This window comes from Convolutriloba macropyga, chromosome 12, assembly GCF_964194025.1.
Source record: "Convolutriloba macropyga chromosome 12, txConMacr16.3, whole genome shotgun sequence".
Classification (NCBI taxonomy): Eukaryota; Metazoa; Xenacoelomorpha; order Acoela; family Convolutidae; genus Convolutriloba; species Convolutriloba macropyga.
In genome coordinates, this window is record NC_134479.1 from 53,289,702 (window position 1) to 53,308,436 (window position 18,735).

General features: G+C 33.8%; 1 protein-coding gene across 4 annotated transcripts in view; it reads left to right on the top strand.

The window, feature by feature from the left end:
- LOC142350290 (uncharacterized) overlaps positions 1-18,735 on the top strand; it is a 189,067-nt gene that overhangs the window by 99,362 nt on the left and 70,970 nt on the right. For 3 of the 4 annotated variants that reach the window (XM_075402085.1, XM_075402087.1, XM_075402088.1), the window contains one exon: positions 13,622-13,852. In XM_075402085.1, coding sequence (XP_075258200.1) covers positions 13,622-13,852 — 231 coding nt within the window. Of the gene's footprint in view, positions 1-13,621; positions 13,853-16,714; positions 18,602-18,735 lie in introns of those variants that run through there. The other variant, XM_075402086.1, reaches the window with a different exon arrangement.

Consider the following 18,735-nt stretch of genomic DNA (forward strand, 5'->3'; position numbering starts at 1 on the left):
AGCAGGTTCACATAATTTTCAGTTGAAGATTTTCAATACGTTTTGCGTCTCGACAATGAAAACTGTACACCATCCGATTAACTACTGATTGATTATATTAAAGTTTTTCAAAGTCTAGAATTATTCCAAATGTTTTTTTTATTTTCTTCTGGGTAAACAGAAGTACTTATTTTATGCTTCATGTGTGAGGAAAATACATACATTCTTGCTCTGACGTTGCCAAAACAAGGAATCCATGACTTTTAGGAAATTAACAAATAGAATAATTGTCGTAAAACTTTCGTGTACTTGCTTGTCAAATCAGGCCAAGCTACTGCGTTTCAGGCAAAAACATTTCCTTTTTTGACATTTAATTATAGCGAACTACCGTTTTTGTTTAATAAATTTTTGCCGATGGATAGACTTGTCGCACAGTTTTTTGAGTGGTATCATTATAATCTCATCAGCTGCAGAATTTCAAATTCAAAAAATTGTCCTGATTTCTCTTTCCTCTGAGATGTTACTGCAAAATTTTCTTGCACTGATTTCGCTCCAACTTTTTTGGACTTTTTTAAAAATTTTTGTTACTTTCTAAACAATTATGAACATTATTTTTTTAACACTGAAGTGATATCGAGGAGGTTTTTTTGTATAATCATTGTTTCAAATTTTGAAATTTTTGTGAACGTTGGGCCATCTTCCGTCGTTTTGTTCAAATTTTTCGTATTTTATGATGAAACTTGATTTTGATGAATTTCGCTAGGAATTTAATAGAAATGTTAACAACAGTCTCATAGTTTTCACGTTTAAATATAGATGAAAATTTTTGAAGTTTTTTCAACCGATTCTTTAGGCCAAATTTTACAAAAAAAACAGCGTTTTTTCGTTTTTCAAGAAAAATGGCACCAAATATGTTATTTAGCCCCGTTGTTCAAACTGACCAGTAGTGCAGAAAAAACTTGGTTCACTCACGGTCTTGGTTCACTCACGGTCTTGGTTCAATCACGGTTTGTGAATCAGTTTTCTGGAACTTTCAATTTGGCGGCTTTTTGCCAATTTAATTCAAAATTTTTCAAAGAGACATCATTTTTACTTATATATTAATAAAACTAATATTTATATATTTAGATTTTTAAGCCAAAAGAATTTATTAGGCATATATTTGGAATGTGACCCTTTTCAACATCAACAAAGCCATAGCAACGCCAGTTTTTTTCCTATTGTTGTGCTTTGCAATGATAAACGGATGGCGATTTTATTTTGGCTTTAAACTTATTAGAATAAGAGTTTTGCCTTTTTATTCCAATTTTAGACAAGTCTGTTGCTATTTGGAGGGTCAATCAATGAGGGGTTCAATTATGTTTTAAATAGGCTCATGGAAACATTATGTGTTTCTGAGTAAGACCCGTGGTTTTTTTTAATTTTCAATGAAATCAAGAGTTTGGCCGGCATTTGCTTTCGTTTTTTTATTCTTAATACTGAGTTTAATTGGACAGAGGTCCTATTGACTAAATGTGGAGCTAATAAATAAACTATTGATATTCAGTTGATAACTAATAATTTTTTGCTTACAAAACTCTATAATTATCCAAAACTCTTGGTTTTGATACATTGACTATATTGTCAGATTAGCCTTTTCGTTTACATTCGGAACAATTATTTGTTTTCATGAGCGAGCACTATAACTCGAGTAATTTTGGACTAATAATGAAAATTAACATTTAAAAAGTTTTCGGATTGTGATGAGGCGCTGTATATTTTTATGTTTATTACATACCAGAATCATTTGAAATAAAAAACTCAACTATTAAAAAACCTAATTTATTGACAAATGAATGGCAAAAAACACACATTATAATTTCCACGAAATGTGTATGATTTTTTTTGCCTTCAACTCAAAATATTCTTTTTTAAACAATTTGAAAATAGTATTGGTGTTCTTGCGTTTTGCCAGAGTATATCTCATTTCTCTCCTTTTGCAGTCCCAGCCAACTCGCTTTTTCTTCCAAATGATTTGTTCATTGATGTTTTATCTTTGAAAATTGGTTTTTCATGTTTGACATTACAATTTCTCCTAAATTTTAAAGACGTTTTCTAATTTTTGAGGATCTTTTTCGATTTATCGCCCGATTATCACATTAATGGCCAGTCATAAACCACATTAATGGCTTTTAAAAAGGGACAATTGATATACAATGTTTTTAAAGGCTTCGACACCTTTTTCTAGCAAAATTTAATTGATTTTTTTGTTTATTTTCCAGTGACATAACCCTGTGCACAATGGCATATATTGTTGGAATTTTACGGAAGTATAAATGAAGCTGTTAAATGATTTCAGTTGATAGCTATTTGTTTTCGCCTCTTTCAATTGAATGTCTTCTATTTACTTTTTCTTTTTTGTTGTTTACTTTGTCCTTTTTTCTTATTTGTCTACTTTTAAATTATTCTCAATAAAAAGAGGTCTTGTATCTTTTCTGTGGAAATTCAGGTAATTTTGTTTTGTTTAGTTTCCATTTGACGCTTTTTTTGACTTTGTTATTAAGTTTTAATTTTTTATCAAAAATAGAAGGACATTGAGCTTTTGGGTCGCAATTAATGCTCGTTAATATTAATTGAATTTTTTTTTGTTTGTCTTGTCTCTTCCACGGCGCGGATCATTGGACCGCTAATGAGGCATAATTTATTATTTTGTTTTGTGATTTGAGGTTAAAGTGGTGTTTTAAATTGATTCTCGAACAAAATATGAATTTCAGAAGGTTTTTTATCTCTTACCATTTTGGTAAACATTTCAGTCTAAAATGTGGTTGAGCGGGGTCAGAACATTATGTGTAAACGCACATTATCGAGCCGCCTTGTTTTCGTATAGACACTTTGATATTTGTTTTTGAATACGCGAAGTTTTCTTTGTATGTCACTAAATTCTGTAAATCGTTCTGTTCCATGCTTTCTGAATAGATTTCTTCATAGATCATCGAGTCCTCGAGATTTCATTTTGCGATTCAAATTCAGTCTCAAATACGTTTTTTTTAAATCTGGATAATATTTTATTTTGTTAGTTGGATGGTTTGTACGAAGATATTTTGTAGTTCTATTGAGAGTTTTGCGAAAGACGCTAAAGAGATAAATGTATAGGTGATGCTGCATTTTTTTTGCCCAAAGACTACATTTCATTTTTACTTTTTATAATTTAGTTTAAATATTTTGTTTTTGAGCCCACATCTTGAGAAAATTTACAAAAAAAAGAGAATTTCTATAAGCGATACCTGTTTAAAAGCTCCTCCGGCGAAAATTGACTACACCACAATAACTGAAAACAAAACTGGTAAATAATTGTTGAATTCAAACAAAGAGTAACAAACTTCATAACTTCATAAGTGCTAATTTAGAGTTGTTTAGAACTTGTTTTTATCAGCTGGTTTTCATATAGCTGGAAGTATGTCTGGTACAATGAAAACTAAAACTTTTCAGATATTTCCGAATTTGACTGGAATTTTCTCTTTTTTGGTTTTGTAATAATTTTACTTCCTTTTGTTAGGCAGCTGCCCTTCGTAATCAATATATCCTCCATTTTCATGCATTTCCAGCTGATCTTAATTCCACGAATTATTCAGATGTCAGCGAAAACGCGTGAAAGCGATGGCGGGATTATTATGAATTATTTGTTCATTTTTTAACAGGAGTCAGATGTTTTAGACTTACAAAATTGACAGCCTATGTGAAAACATTCAGACACTGTTAGAAGGTTGAGAGTAAATATATGATGAAAATTTTGCATATAAAATGCTTGACATAGCTTGACAGGAAGCTCTACTTGTTCAACGTATACTTGGTTAGAGAAATAAAGCCTTGAGGAAGAAGAAAGAGCGTGAGAACGGGTTATAAGAGATGCCCAAGTCCGAGCTTAGGACCAGTTGATGTAAATGGGTAGCACACTAGGATTGCAAGTAAGAGATGCTGGTTCAAATCCAGTACTGGTCCATTTTCACACTAGCTACGTCTGCTTATAACCCCTGACAGACACTGTGACATTGTAAGAGCTATTTGGAGCTTTTGAAGTTAACGTTCAGGTTTAGAAGGTATGTGCATGTTGTCTTGCTAAAGATTATTATAATAACATACCGCGTTAAAATTTTCGTGCCTCTAAACTCCTGAATCTGAATCAAAACTTTCAAATGTGAACAAGTTCTGTTTTTGTCTCTGCCAAACAAAATGCTAGCAGAAAAGATCAAATTGGTCCAGGTCTTTTCGGCCTGGTAAGCAAGCCAAATTCAATGTAAGAGAACGCGAAAACTAGCTGAAATTAAGGCACATTTGCTAGATTGGTCAGAAAAATACGTAATTAACAGTTTCGCGCGAACAGGCCCAAAGTCTTGCCGCATTGAACCGGTTTGGTGCACCGTTGCCATTTTGTCCACACCCGCGATAAACCGATCTAAAATAGAGAAAATGGGCGGGTCAAACTAAGCTTCAAATTACAGTGGGCATTAAAAAAAAAACCAAAGAAAATCCAAAGATTGTGCGGTGAGCTGTTTTGAGTTATAGAAACAGCTTTACTGTTCCGGTGGTTTATCCGATCTCGTAAAAGTCTGGGAGAAAATTTAAATTGAGGATCGCTTAATTTTTCCCATTGATTCCTCCATATATTAGATCGCTCTCTGAAAACCCTTCGAGTTTGATTACAAGAATATATTGAAACTCTGCTTGTCTTAGATTGATTTCGAAAGAAGTTAATTTAATTATTAAAAACTTCATAGCAACTGAAAAATGATACTCTGCTGTGAGACAGAGCATTAAAAGTTTCGGCCTATAAAATGCTATTTTACGCGTCAATGAGATTTTCTGCTTTTATAAACTGTTTGATTAAAAAATAATCGACAGAGTTAGGCGTCCAAAGTTTTCACAAAATTGTCTCTGATTCGTACATCAATTTCTTAATTTTTTTCAATTAACGTTGACTCAATCTTTTAATGAAACCGGAAAAGACTGTAAGTTTTTACGAATTTTTACGAATTCTTAGTCAATGCATTGTCTTGTACATATTTTGAGAAACTTTCTGGTTCTTTTTTTTCCTAATTATTTATTTGTCATTAGGGGTTACTTATTCCGAAATTTCAATATCACGTTTTTCTGCTTCGAGTGTGTGCAAACTCAATAATACCGCAGCGATCAGCGATGTAATTCGAAACTCATATCAAATGCCCCCACCAGTCTGCCAGTCTTTTCCTAATTATTCAATTCTCCGGACCAAGTATTCAAATTTAAGTTTTCGCCTATCGTGTCCACTTGAAACTTCATGGGCGACTTTTTTATTTTTTTTTTGTTTGTCGATATTAACCATAACCCAACTTACCCAAACTGTTTTGATATTAAAATGTACACAAAATTGAATTGAAGACAAATCACAAATTACAAAATTCTATTAAAATTTTTAACTTCTGGAGAATTTTTGTTATATTTTTCATGTATTATGATTATAGTCATTTAAAAGCTGAGCAGAAGTGAGATGAAATTATTAGACCAGTATTTTCTGACAGGCGAAGTACTGTTTGGAATTCGAACCTTTATCGTCCAAATTTCTCCCATTATTCGCAATGAAAACGTGATATTCGTAGGCGGACAAATAATTTTGTGAATCCATGACATCGCCACCATTGTCCGGGTTTTTGTTAGCCCAAAGATTGATCAATAAATCCGTGACCTCTCGACCTCTCTCGTTGACCCATTGACCTTCAACTTTTTCGTCTGAAACTCCGATCCAAAATCTGCCGTTTCCTAATTTGCTGTAGAGAAATTTGAATTGTTCGGTTGTTCCGTCGACATCTCCCCATAAAATTCCTCCTTTTAGGAACTGTTTTGACTTCCGACGGATCAAAATTCAAGCATTTTTCTATTTTTTTATTTTTAAATGCCATGCACAACGTAAAATGTTCCAAACTAAAATTTTTCCTGTACATTTCTAACTAGTAAAATTGTTTTTAAACTTCAGTAAAATGTTTGCAAATCTCAAAAAAACTTGTCCAAATTTGAGTAAATATTTCGACTCTAAGATGCCTGATAAGTCAAAGTGTTCCTAGCAATGAAAAAGATACAGCTAGAATTTTAAAAATATCTGCTCTTGAATTCTTACTGACAAAGTCTGTTTCCATACTTAGAGTAGCTCTCAACAAAAAAATTTATTGGAGCCGAATTAATGTTAGAGCTCTCTGATCTTTCGTATTTGATTGGCTCAAAATCTACTCGATGAAAATGAAGTGTTCAGTTCATTTTGCCCGATTGTTTTACAGACAGTACTGGGCCGTCAATTCAGTTAATGTCATACCTACCCAGGCCTAGACCTCGACTTATGAAAAGACTTTAAAAGTCTAGTAGGGGAAGGGCAATATTGACTATAATTACACGGTCGAGGTTCCTAGTAAAAGTCGAGCTAATATCTTTTCATGGGTCGAGCTAAAGTCTTTTCATAACGAAGAAAGTCCAGCTAAGGTCTTTTCATGGGTCCAGCATTAGTCTTTTAATAACCAGCAAAGTCGAGTTAAGGTCTTTTCATGGGTCCAGCATTAGTCTTTTAATAACCAGCAAAGTCGAGTTAAGGTCTTTTCATGGGTCCACCATTAGTCTTTTCATAAGTCTGTTTTTTTTTCAATATTCAAATTTTTTATTTGTTTCCTGCTTCTGTACATACAGAAGCAGAACCGGAGCAAGACTAAATAGTTTTGCACCAGAGCAATCCAACTTAAGAATCAGTTGGAAATCTGCCAAAAGCCTTAAGAATTTTGTCAATTCTTAAGTTAAAGAGTTTTTTCAGATCGAGTATATTACCACATTACTTGATTCAATAAAACCAGCTAGCTTAAGAATATTGGTCCTAGTCCCATTAGCCATGAAAAAATTTCGGCGCTATTCAGTTTGTTTTCCTTACCAAAATTATTAGCTATTTTTTTTAAAAATAATGCAGGTTTTTGAGGTATTTATGGTTCTTTTGAATCGTAAAAGGTGCATGATCACATATGCTGACTACGTTATATGCAATATTGCACGCAAAACGTTAATGGCAGAAAAACAGACTTATGAAAAGACTAATGATGGACCCATGAAAAGACTAATGATGGACCCATGAAAAGACTTTAACGCGACTTTGTTTGCAAACATTGTGTCGAGCTTAAGTCCAGCACAAACTTTGGGTCAAGCCAAAGTCTTTTGTAAAATTTAGGGTCCAGCTAAAGTCTTTTGCAAAAAATCTGAGTCGAGCTAAAGTCCAGAATGCCTTAAAGTCCAGCTAAAGTCTTTTCATAGCTCAAATGAGTCCAGTATTGTCTTTTCATAGCACATTTTTGTCAAGCATTGTCTTTTCATGAGTCGAGGTCTAGGCCTGGGTAATTTATGCGCTATAAGTGTAGTCACACCGCGAACTACAGAGCCCATTAATTTACCTCATTAGTAAGCAACCTGTTTATTAAAATTACAAAAAATCATTTTCGGAAAAAAAACTGCGGAACAAAACCCCCACTAAATTTTGAATAGGACATAAACCACCCAGGAAGTTAGACCCACAGAATTAAGCACCTCTTTAACTTTCAACGAGCAGCGCATTTAGCGCGTTCGGCCATGCCTCGCGGGCCATGGACCTATTTTATCGGCCCGTGGCACTTGATATGAAAATATGACAACCGAACATATTATTGCGACCAAAATTAAAATCTAAACTTAATTCAAAATTTGGCGAATGCAAAGTAAGCCGATAGGCAAGCAAGCCGACAGAAAAATAAGCCGAAAGTTATGTAATAGTTATGTAATCTATCAGAAATAATACATTGTCAGCCGTTACAATCAATACTGCGCGTAGTATTATAGTGCATAATGTATTCCAATGCACCAAAGAAAAAAAATGCGTCAATTTTTAGACATCTAATTGGTACGGGCCTCAGCAGACCGCTGGCCATGGCCATGCCTCTCATTCGCTGTGGGATGTAATCCGGAAATAGCGGGCCGGTTATCGCGGCGAAGCCGCGACGCGCGCGAAGCGCTCCCACCAGCCCGCCAGGGGCAACTTAAAATACGGATATCCGAAAAATTTTCGGCTTACTTGACCTTATTTTCAAAATTTGGCTTGCTTGCCTATCGGCTTGCTTGACCGCCACCTCAAAGTTTAATTCTTTAAAAATAAAACAGTTCTATCCTTTATTAGCGCAAAAATCTCTCGCTTCAAAGTATCCCAAATTCACTTTTTGCGCAACTGTCAACAGCTCTTGTACTGTCACCCCATTGCCACATATTTTGTTGTCTAGTTTTGTTCCATTTTTCCCAACGCAGAAGCGACTTTCCCTAGTTCTCCATTGGCCGGCAATTGATTTGTCAATAACTTCAGAGTTTCTCCATTCGCTCCAAGTTTGGCCATACTTGCTTCCTGCATTTATTTTTAATGATGACAATTTGAATTGAAAAAAAGCAGCTTTTATAGTTGAAAAGAAGATCATCAAATTAATTGAACATAAATATAAAATAACTGTTTTTTGTATAAAACTGGAGAACTATCCACTAGCTACGAACATGGAAGTGACTGTTGGTCCGAAACGAGCAACAATAAAAAATTTTTGCAATTATGAAATAATCGGAATTTTTTCTTCACAAAATTTGTGTCCTCCAGCGTGTTTGTGTTACACTTCGTCAAGTATGTTTTTCAAAAAACAAAGATTTCCAAAAATTAGAAAACACCGTCTTGTCATTATTAGATCTTTGCTGATTTCACTTTCCTAAGTTGCAGTTTTCCAGTAATGTTGAAGAAAATTCCATCACAAAACTCGAACAGTTAGGGTACGTTTCGCTTTTCATTCCAATGTAAACGCAATTGTAAACAAGAATCAGTTTACTCGGATGAGAAATCGCATCCTTAGAAGAGAGTAAACAATTTTTTCCACAAAAGTTTAGCGATCTGCATTTTGGGTTCACTAGGCAACTGAAAGCGCATGATAACAATGTCGGCCTTCGCAAAACGTCGATTGTAAAATCTTGAAGATTATTTCCAGACCGTATATCGTCAAAGTTGGCATGTCTGGAAACGAACAAAAATTTCAAGATTAAATTTTGTTTTCGCCAACCCATTTTTATCAAGAAGACCCCCCCCCCTTCAGGACAATTTTTGAAATCTTTGCTTTTTTTTGTTTTTTTTGTTTACAAGCTTAAAAGACAAAAATTATTTGAAAGTATTTAAACAGATATCTGACATTGTAAACCTACGTCTTGTTGTCGATTAAACAAGCCACGACTGTAAACAAAAAAACAATTATATAAAAACAGGTTCATGATCAAATTTCGGCAACAGTTCTTTTGCCAAGTTTCTGTTTCGTATTATTCTCTTTTGTCAAAATCTTGTTTCGGTAAAGGCAACAAATTTTTTGTTGACATTTAAACCAAACATCTCGACATTTACCTAAAAAAGCCTAACTAAACCAAAAGTTTACGTTAAAAGGAATGATTACCTGTACACTATATCGGCGATAATTTGAGAATAGATCGAAGAACAAAAAATTAGTTTGTTTATCGAGCTCATTTTCAAGGCCAATTTTCACAAAAAGTATTTGAGACAAGATGAATTTTGTTTCATTTCGTTTGCAATATTGATTTAACAATTTTAAACTTGAAAACGTAAAGGCGCGACTTAAAATCGATTTCACTCAATAATTTATACCTTATTCTCTCAAACTATTGCGAATTTCTATTGAAAAATTGCTAAAGAAGTTGCTTGAGATGGTAAAGCGGTCTCGAAGTTTAGGAAATTATGGTAAAAAGTCTGTTTTCTTTAAAATTTCCACTTCTAGAAATTTAATAGGAACGTCGGGACAGTAGACAATAAAAACTTTATGAGAAACAAAATCAACATATGAAAATCCGTTTAAAACCAATCCAGTCATAATTAAATTTCGTCCGTGGAAGCAATTTTGAACTTAAAACTCGAACATAAACCTAGTTCGTTACCCCCCCCCCCCCCCCTCCATTACAGTCTACAAGCCATTGCGTATTTTATAGCACTACTAAAACAAAAGGGGGGTACTAAAACAAAAGCTCAGAAAATTTTATAAATTTATAAACTTGTCGAGAAAACTGGAATACTGTCTTGCTGTAATTAGTTCGATATATACTGCATGATATAATGCCAATACGGTTCTAGACACGAACAAGACAACGTAAACAAAGATGGTGCTTTTTCTTTCGTTTGATCACCGCTTATTAGAATTTTTTCATTCCGTATAGCGAAATGAAATATTTGATCGGTAAAGAAACGGCAATTATGTTACATAATTCTTTCCCATTCAAATAAAAAAATAAAAAATTTATTCAGCTTTCGATTTGTTGGATGCCCTTTGAGTTCAATTTTTCGATTGTTTTCATTAATTATCTAGAAATTCAATGCAAGAAGAAATTCGAAGCAACAGTCAAAGCATGAAGTTTATTGAATGGGACAGAAAGTTGAATCTAATTTTTACAAAAGAGAAAAAATTTATAACTGAATCGAATCTATGCCATAAAAATGGTCCTTCCCAGGTTGAGGTCCAGACCCAAATTGACTTCTGATCAGACTCAGTCGAGCGCACACCCGTGTGTTCCCAGACCGAAATTACAGGGTCTTTTCGGAAGTTCGAGCGCATTACGGTCTGATCATGGTTTGGAGATGGTCTGATCAGAGGTCATTTTGGTCTGAAAAGTCTGATCATAGGCGGATTCGAGCGCACTTTTGTCTGATCAGAGGCGACTTCGAGCGCAATTGGATCTGATCATAAATGTCTTCAAACGCAATTGGGTCTGATCAGGGACCATTTCGAGCGCATTATTTTTTTTCATTGTTTTCGTTTTTTTTACTGAAAGATGTTGGCTCTGCCAAGAGGCAGCCAAAAAGCAGCTTTCTGATCAGAGACTCATCTAAAGTCCGATAGCTCTGATCAGAAAAAAAGAGTCCAGCAGATAGCTGAGGCCGGTCCCCTTTAGAAGAAATTTTGATCAGCTGGAGACCACGACGTTTCTTATGGAAAGCTGTCTTAACTCATCCATTGAGTCAGAATTATAAACTAAACGGTACACTAAATAAAATTTGTTCTCAACAGTTGGGTTTTGTTTTCTTTAGCAATACTTTTAAAATTAATTTTTCCTTAGATGAATTAAATACTGCGAACATCAACTTTTATGAAATGAATATATTATAGCAAAATTAGGAGATTTTTTCTTAAGTAAATTCTTTCTCTGATCAGACTATTTCGAGCGCACTTGAGTCTAATCAGAACCGGTTTGGAGCGCACTTCAGTCTGATCATAAATAGCTGCAAGCGCAACTGGGTCTGATTATAACAGCCTCGAGCGCAACTGGGTCTGATCATAACCGCTTCGAGCGCATTTGAGTCTGATCATAGTCTGATTAAGGTCTGGGCAATGGTCTGAATTTGAGCCTGGACCATGGTCTGAAGATGGTCTGATCAGAACACCATCGGTCTGAAAAGTCTGGTCAGAGACCTTCTGTGTCTGGAAAGTCTGATCAGAGGTCACTTGGGTCTGGAAAGTCTGATCAGGGTGAATTTCGGTCTGGAAATTCTGATCAGAGATAATTTCGGTCTGGAAAGTCTGATCAGAAGCAAATTTGGGTCTGGAACTCAACCTGGGTTTTACTTGTTCCTTTTGGCCATGCATCAAAAATTGTTTGTTAATATTCAATTTTGCGCAATAAATAGAAAAAAGTCAAGTTAGACACTAATCAGTCAAAATATTATCCATAATATTTTGCTCTTTTGGTGAAAATTGCACTGAACTAGCAATTAAATTTGCTGAAACGTGCTTTTAAGGGATGCAAATATAAACAACTCCAAATTTTGTTTCAATGTGGTGCGAATTTTTGAAATTTTTATTCGAGAATAAAGATATATGAAAGCACAATATTTGAACCCTCAAAAATCGCAACAAAACTTGTCCAATCAATTAGATATTAGATTACATATAAATGTATATATATATATATATATATATAAATATATATATATATATATATATATATATATATATATATATACATGTATGAGTTACTTGAAGCAAACAAAATGCCAATGACAGTGTATCTAGACATAGCAAAGGCCTTTGATACCATCAATTCTAATATCATACTTTTAAAATTATGTCGAATGGGATTTGACAGTGCTTTCTTGAGGTTTTTCGCGTCGTATTTAACTGATCGACAGCAGAGAGTTGTAATATCTTGCGGAAAATCGGACTTTCGACCAATCACCAGCGGTGGGCCTCAAGGGTCAATTTTTACAGTGTTTCTTTTTTCCGTTTATATAAATGACCTACCCGAAATAATTGTCATTTAGTGCTATTTATACGCGGATGACACAAAAATTGTCAGCACTGTAGACAATAAAATACAACTGGAAAAAGATATTAAACATTCCGTTGTTTGGAGCAAGGAGAATCGGTTAAACTTCAATTCCGATAAGTTTAAAAACGTACAATTTTCATTACGTAAAAACCAAATCAAGCAAATTTTGCGTCTTCCCAGCAATGGAACCATCTCACAGGAAACACACTTCAAAGATTTGGGCATATATTTTTCAAAAAAATTTGTCGTGGGTCATCACTTAAGTTTTCTTCTACAAAAAGCAAATCAGAAGCTTGCTTATCTAAAAATAACAATTCCTAGTGAAACAAAATTGTCAGTCAAATGCAACTTAGTCAAAACTTACATAATATCGATTTTGTTTTATGGATCAAATGTTTGGTATACCAGTAAAACTATGGTCAGACAAATGGAAAGGCTTCAGAGAAAAATTTTAAAATGGATACAATCAAACAGTCATTTTACTGTTGAAGAGTACAATGATTGTCTTCGAAATTTACTTCCAATCGCATATCAATTTGTCCTTTTGGATCTCTTAGTTTTAAACAAAATTATGACAAGAAAACTTCCACTTGAGGCAGAGCAAGTTTGGCAAATAAGGAATGAACATCCGAAAACACGATCAAACGAGAAAATATTTTTATACTCAAACGAATGCCATCGCCAGCTTTGCCGATCTAATTTTTTCTACCGAATTACAAACTTCCACAATTAAATGTCATTGGCGCATGATTTTCCCAACTATAACCAAATTCTAGTCCTCCCAAATTCAAAAGAGAAGTCAAATAATATCTATTTGAATTAGCTAAGAAGAATTTTAATTACAAATTGTACCCATATGGATGGATAGTGTTGGAAGGAAATCAAGTTCAAGTCCCGTTAGGGACTTACTAAGCTTGATGAAACTAAGTTCAGTGAAATTCATTATTATTATTATATTATTTATATATATATATATATATATATATATATATATATTTATATATATATATATATATATATATATATATATATATATATATATATATATTATATATATATATATATATATATATATATATTTTCTTTCTATCGTCCCTTTGAAAAGTTTACTATTATCATATTTATGTTTACAGAATGCCGTATTTATACTGAGTCTACCAACCAACGCAAAAATTAATTCAACCAATTTGTTGAAAAGTATGAAAGAAGGTATTATAATATTTTATGATATTATGTGTTGTGCTATTGTGAATACAATATATTGTGAATTGTTTTTGTTTGTTTACAGATGAACCCGGGGGAGTTGCCGCCTTGGGAAGCACGGGTCGTCATTCCCAATCCTCAATGGGAAGTGCCGCTAGATTGATGTCAATACCCCCACCCCCACCACTTGTAAACAACAACAATAACAACAACAGTGTGAACAGTATAAACAACAACAATATCGGAGCTTTGAGAAGTAGTAAGAGAGCCGGCAGCAATGATAACATTTTGATGTCCAGTACTGGATCGCCCACAGGTTTGTGACATAAGTGCCTTTTTGCCCTAAACCCATTTTAACATTTTTTTCTTCACAAATCTGTTCAGCCCTTTCTTTAGTTACAAAGGGTAAAATTGTGACTTTCATCTTGAGGCTGGCTTTTGACAGATTAGCGATCTGACGAGAAATTCGACCTCTATCCACACCTTTGAGCCTTGAAAAACAATGACGTCATTTTTTCAAACCCATCCTCCCCCCCCCCTTCCAGCCTCTACCCGCACTTTATGAAAATCAAATCTGTTTATGCTTTGTAGCTTTGTCCACAACACCACTCACCCCCCCCCCTCCCCCAGGTCGAAAAATTACAGTCCCTCCGCTCCTCCCCCTTGCCCGTTTTCTCTCAGTTAACTGTTTTGTTATCAAAAAAAAAATATTTTGTTGATGTTATTTTTGTTTTCTTTTTTGCTTTTCACAAACTTCCTTTTTCGCTTCCTTCAAAATATTTTCCCACTCAATTTGAACCTGTTTTGAAATCAGCAATATGCAAATTTTATTTGAAACAACCATTCTTTCAAAGAGTTGGTTATAGCTACCATATTCTTACTGCTCGAACTAATATTTTTAAGGTTATAGATTCCGTTTTTGTGGTTAGCTAACCCATTTACAATATAAGTCTTTTATTGTTAAAACAGTCAACAAATATTTCGCTCCTTTTTCGCTGCTTTTTAGCGTCCGATTTTTTTTCAAATTTTATATTTTTTCTGCACTTGCAATTTAGAGCAGCTATTTGTGTGTTATACTTTCGGTATAGATATATATGTATATATGTCTAATACTTTAATTCTTTTTTATTCTGTATCTATCTCTAAATTACATCATTCAATTTTTCTACGTGAATAAACGCCTCAAATTCATTCACACAATCTTATCACCACCTAGTTATTGCATAACATACCAAATAGCCGAAATATTGCATAACATACCAAATAGCTGAAATATTGCATAACATGCCAAATAGCCGAAATATGACATAATATACAAAATAGCAGAAAACATTGCATAATCTAGCAAATATTTTTAAATTTAAACGCATGTTAAGTAAATATTACTCAAATGTGCAAGAAAAAAAAGTTTTTTTTTCTGCGGAATTATAATTCGGAAGTAAAAAGTTTCGATCTTAAAATGCATTGTTTTTGCTTTTGGCGTCAATGTAGACAGAAATTTTCATACTTATTTATTCAAAACAAAGTATTTTTCAAGGCTACAAGAAACCTTTGAAATTAATATCCTCTAGTGATGTTTAAAGAAGTAAGCTTCGCATTTTTAATGGCAGAAAAACAAAATTCTTCGCGAAATCTTTTAAAAGTATTGCAATTTTAGTTATTAAAGCTCCTTTTGAAATGTCGGTTTGATTTTGAGTCTAAGTTATGATCACCCATTTTATTTCACGGCCGAGTAAATTTACCCCCCCCCCCCCCCCCCCCCCTCCTCCAACGTAGACTGGGGACCCTTTCTGAAAGGCCCGACCTGTATTAGCCCTCCTTTTTTGTCTCTAAACCCACTTTATACCCCCACCTTGGGCAAATCTATTCACCTATTTTTAGTCCCCTCTTTCTCTTTGAGTCTCCAATTTATTGCAAAAATCATCCTAAAAATCTATTGCCCAATTAACAATAACCCGGTTATTACTGGTAATAAAATTTAATATTAAAATCGGATTTGGCTACGGGGTTTAATAAGAAGTCTTTTTAACCATTACCGTCATGAGAGGTTTAGGATAGGTTCCTTTTCTTGCAATCCTTTTTAAAAAATTAGTTCGGGAAAAAATAACTCGGGAAGCAAAAAAATAACATTTAAGAGTTGGAAATTTGAGCTTTTCAAAAAAAAAGATTTAAACGGGTTTATAGGATGGGTTTTTTGTTAGTGATTTCTGCAACTAAAAATAATATATCAGTAAAATAAAATCAGTAATATAAAAATAATATCAGTAAACTTTACCCGCGGAAAAAGTAAGGTAACGTATTAAACGTTCAAGAGCTATTACATGTAGTCATTAAACACGTTTTGTCTTTTTAATTTTGCTCATAATCACTCAAAACCCCAAAACACCCTCCCCACCCAAAAAAAAACACAAAATGACCCATCCCTCCCGCTAAATACTGTCTGTTCTTTGCAAGTTTACACATTTTCGCCGTTGTCTGTTTTGGCATTCTTTGTTTTTTAATTGCATTTTGTTCAATTGTTTACAAAATAATCCAATTTTGTTCGGAATTTTGCCCAATTCCCTTGGGGTAAATTGAGTCAATTGAAATTTTCAATGTTTGTTGCTTCGTCATAATAGGCAGGTCATTTCATGCGTTTCCATTACTTTCAACGTGAACAAAATTGTGAAAAAAGGCCAAAAACCTGTGAGCAATTTTGTACATTTCACTGCGCGTAAAATATTCACCCCAAAATTAGCTCCCAAAAATAAACAATTTCACCTAATTTTGTGACCAGCTATTGTTTATTCAGGAAATTTTTGTTTTTTTAGCTGACTGGAATAGAAAATGCGGTCTTTATTTTGTTTACTGTTTCCTAAGGGGGGCTGGGAGAATTTCGGGTGCACGAACATTTTGCTATTAGCATTTGCCTGCCATAGTTATTGGTTAGCAAATATTTACCTTTTTGGGTTCAGTAATCACCATTTAGATATTAAAATGTATTAAAAACAAGTTGAGTTTACAATACTTATAACTAAAATAATAATTACTTACTTAATGTAATAAATACTATTATTTTTTTACCAATTTCTACCTGTTGTTTCTGAGTTACATTTGGTGGAACCATATAATTTTAATAGTTTTAATAACTAGTTATAACTAATTTGACTCAAGTAATAAACTAAAGTCGACTTTTCACTTCGGCATGTTTGTTTTGAAAGTCTTTATCAAACCTAAACCCATTTCAAAGGTTTGCAAAACTTGCTCAAATTTGAAAGAAGTCAAATTCTTTGGTCTATTAAAATTATGTTTATAATTGTTCTTAACACGGTCAGTTGTTAAGAATTCGCGAATATTCAACTTTCGACTAATATTGATTCAAAGTATTAACCTGGTTATGAGTTCTTATAAGCTATAACTTGAGTTATAACTAAGTTATTATTCCTGGTCAATTTCCGATCTCTAACCAAATATCTCTGCTTTCTTCAAAAGACAGTAATTTCTTTATCTCAAATTAAGTTCAACCCTAAAGAACTTCTTTATCGGTTATAAATTTCTGATCATTTTGGTTAATTGTATTTGCAGAGTATTTACATTGATGAGGCAAAAAAAATTATGCCTAATAAGGATTAGTTATCAAATTTCACCCCTTTTTTGTTATAACCTAGTTATAAGTGAACCACTTTTTAGTTAGTGGTAATTTGTTTACGCTTCAATTGGAGTTCATTGATCTGTGAGAAACCTTACAAGAGCTCTACTTCACTAGATTTCGATTTCTCAACAAATCGGAAATTAATTTTTCATTTTCTTCGCTTTAAAGTGTCAAGATTAATTTTCATCTGACATCTTTGAATCTGATAATTTATCTTGTTTTTTTTCTTATATTTCGTATTTTTCTTTCTATATTTTTTCATATCCAAAATATAAAATTACCGCAGGCATGCAATGTTATTTTATACATTAAGTCGCCAAATTGTAATTTTCTGGGTCTAAAATTTTGAATTAAATTTGTTCCGATCGATTGTTGTTACAAAAATTGCTGCTATAGTTTTGGTTGTGACACAAGTTGTAATAAACTAGATATTACAAGTCAGTTAAGATTTATTGATCTTTTAACTTGAGAACTTTAACAACATGTTGGAATCCGGCAGTGATAAACAGCACGGTTCGTATTACGAGTCTCCCTCGTCAGAACAGAACTCCCCAGAAATCGAAAACATCCCAGAGTGCGAACAAAATTTCCAGCAGAACCAAACATACAGCCGTCAATTGAGTCACAAAAGTGATGAAAACAAACAAAAACAAACAGAAAATAGCAAAAAACAAAGCGAAGTAAACAGGAGGAAAAAACCAGATAAACAACAACAACAACAACACCAACAACAACAACAACAACAACAACAACAGAATCAACGAAGCACTTTTAATTCCAAATTCGATTACTGTACGTTTAATTCTGATCACGATAAAGAAACCAGCCGAGATAATCCGAACTCGGAAATTAGTCGCCCGAGGACTCTTTTTCAAATTGGAAATTACGGAAATTATGGGCATTATCAAACCCATAGACCTCGCGTGAACACCGGACCCGCAAATATCCATAACAGAAGCCATAAAGACATTTCGTCCCTGGTTGGCGAAACCCAATTTGTCCATTACGACCCGGCGGTTCTAAATCGACATAGCTTAGTGTTATACCCGAATTATTACCATTTTAACTATGGCTCTGTTAATAACCGATTGGTTATGAATCGCAGTGGTTCTTATAGTTATAGCAGTTATAACCCAATTAGTATCAGTAGCCATAACGTAAACCCCGACATTCGGAGACCCCCCTCTTTGGGTGCCATTATTGCAGCCGCACAAAATTACCCCACGGGCAACCAAGTGAACAACTCTCAGAATAATCTAGAAGCTGTGACGTCATCACAGACTGGTCACGTGATCAAACCTGTGAGAATGATGAACACAATTTCGTGGATATCGATTCCCACGAACGGTGGTAGTTCAAATTTCTCCCACAACAATTCCCACCAATTACAACAACATTCTTTAATGCATCCTTCACATTCCTTCTCAATTCCAAGTAAGATTACCTGTTTTATTCTCAACAGTGACAAACAACCTGGAAAAATAATAATAATAATAATAATACTATTTTTGCAATGGTTGATAATGTCTTTCAAGTATTGACCTCCAATGTTTATTCGCAATTAGTTT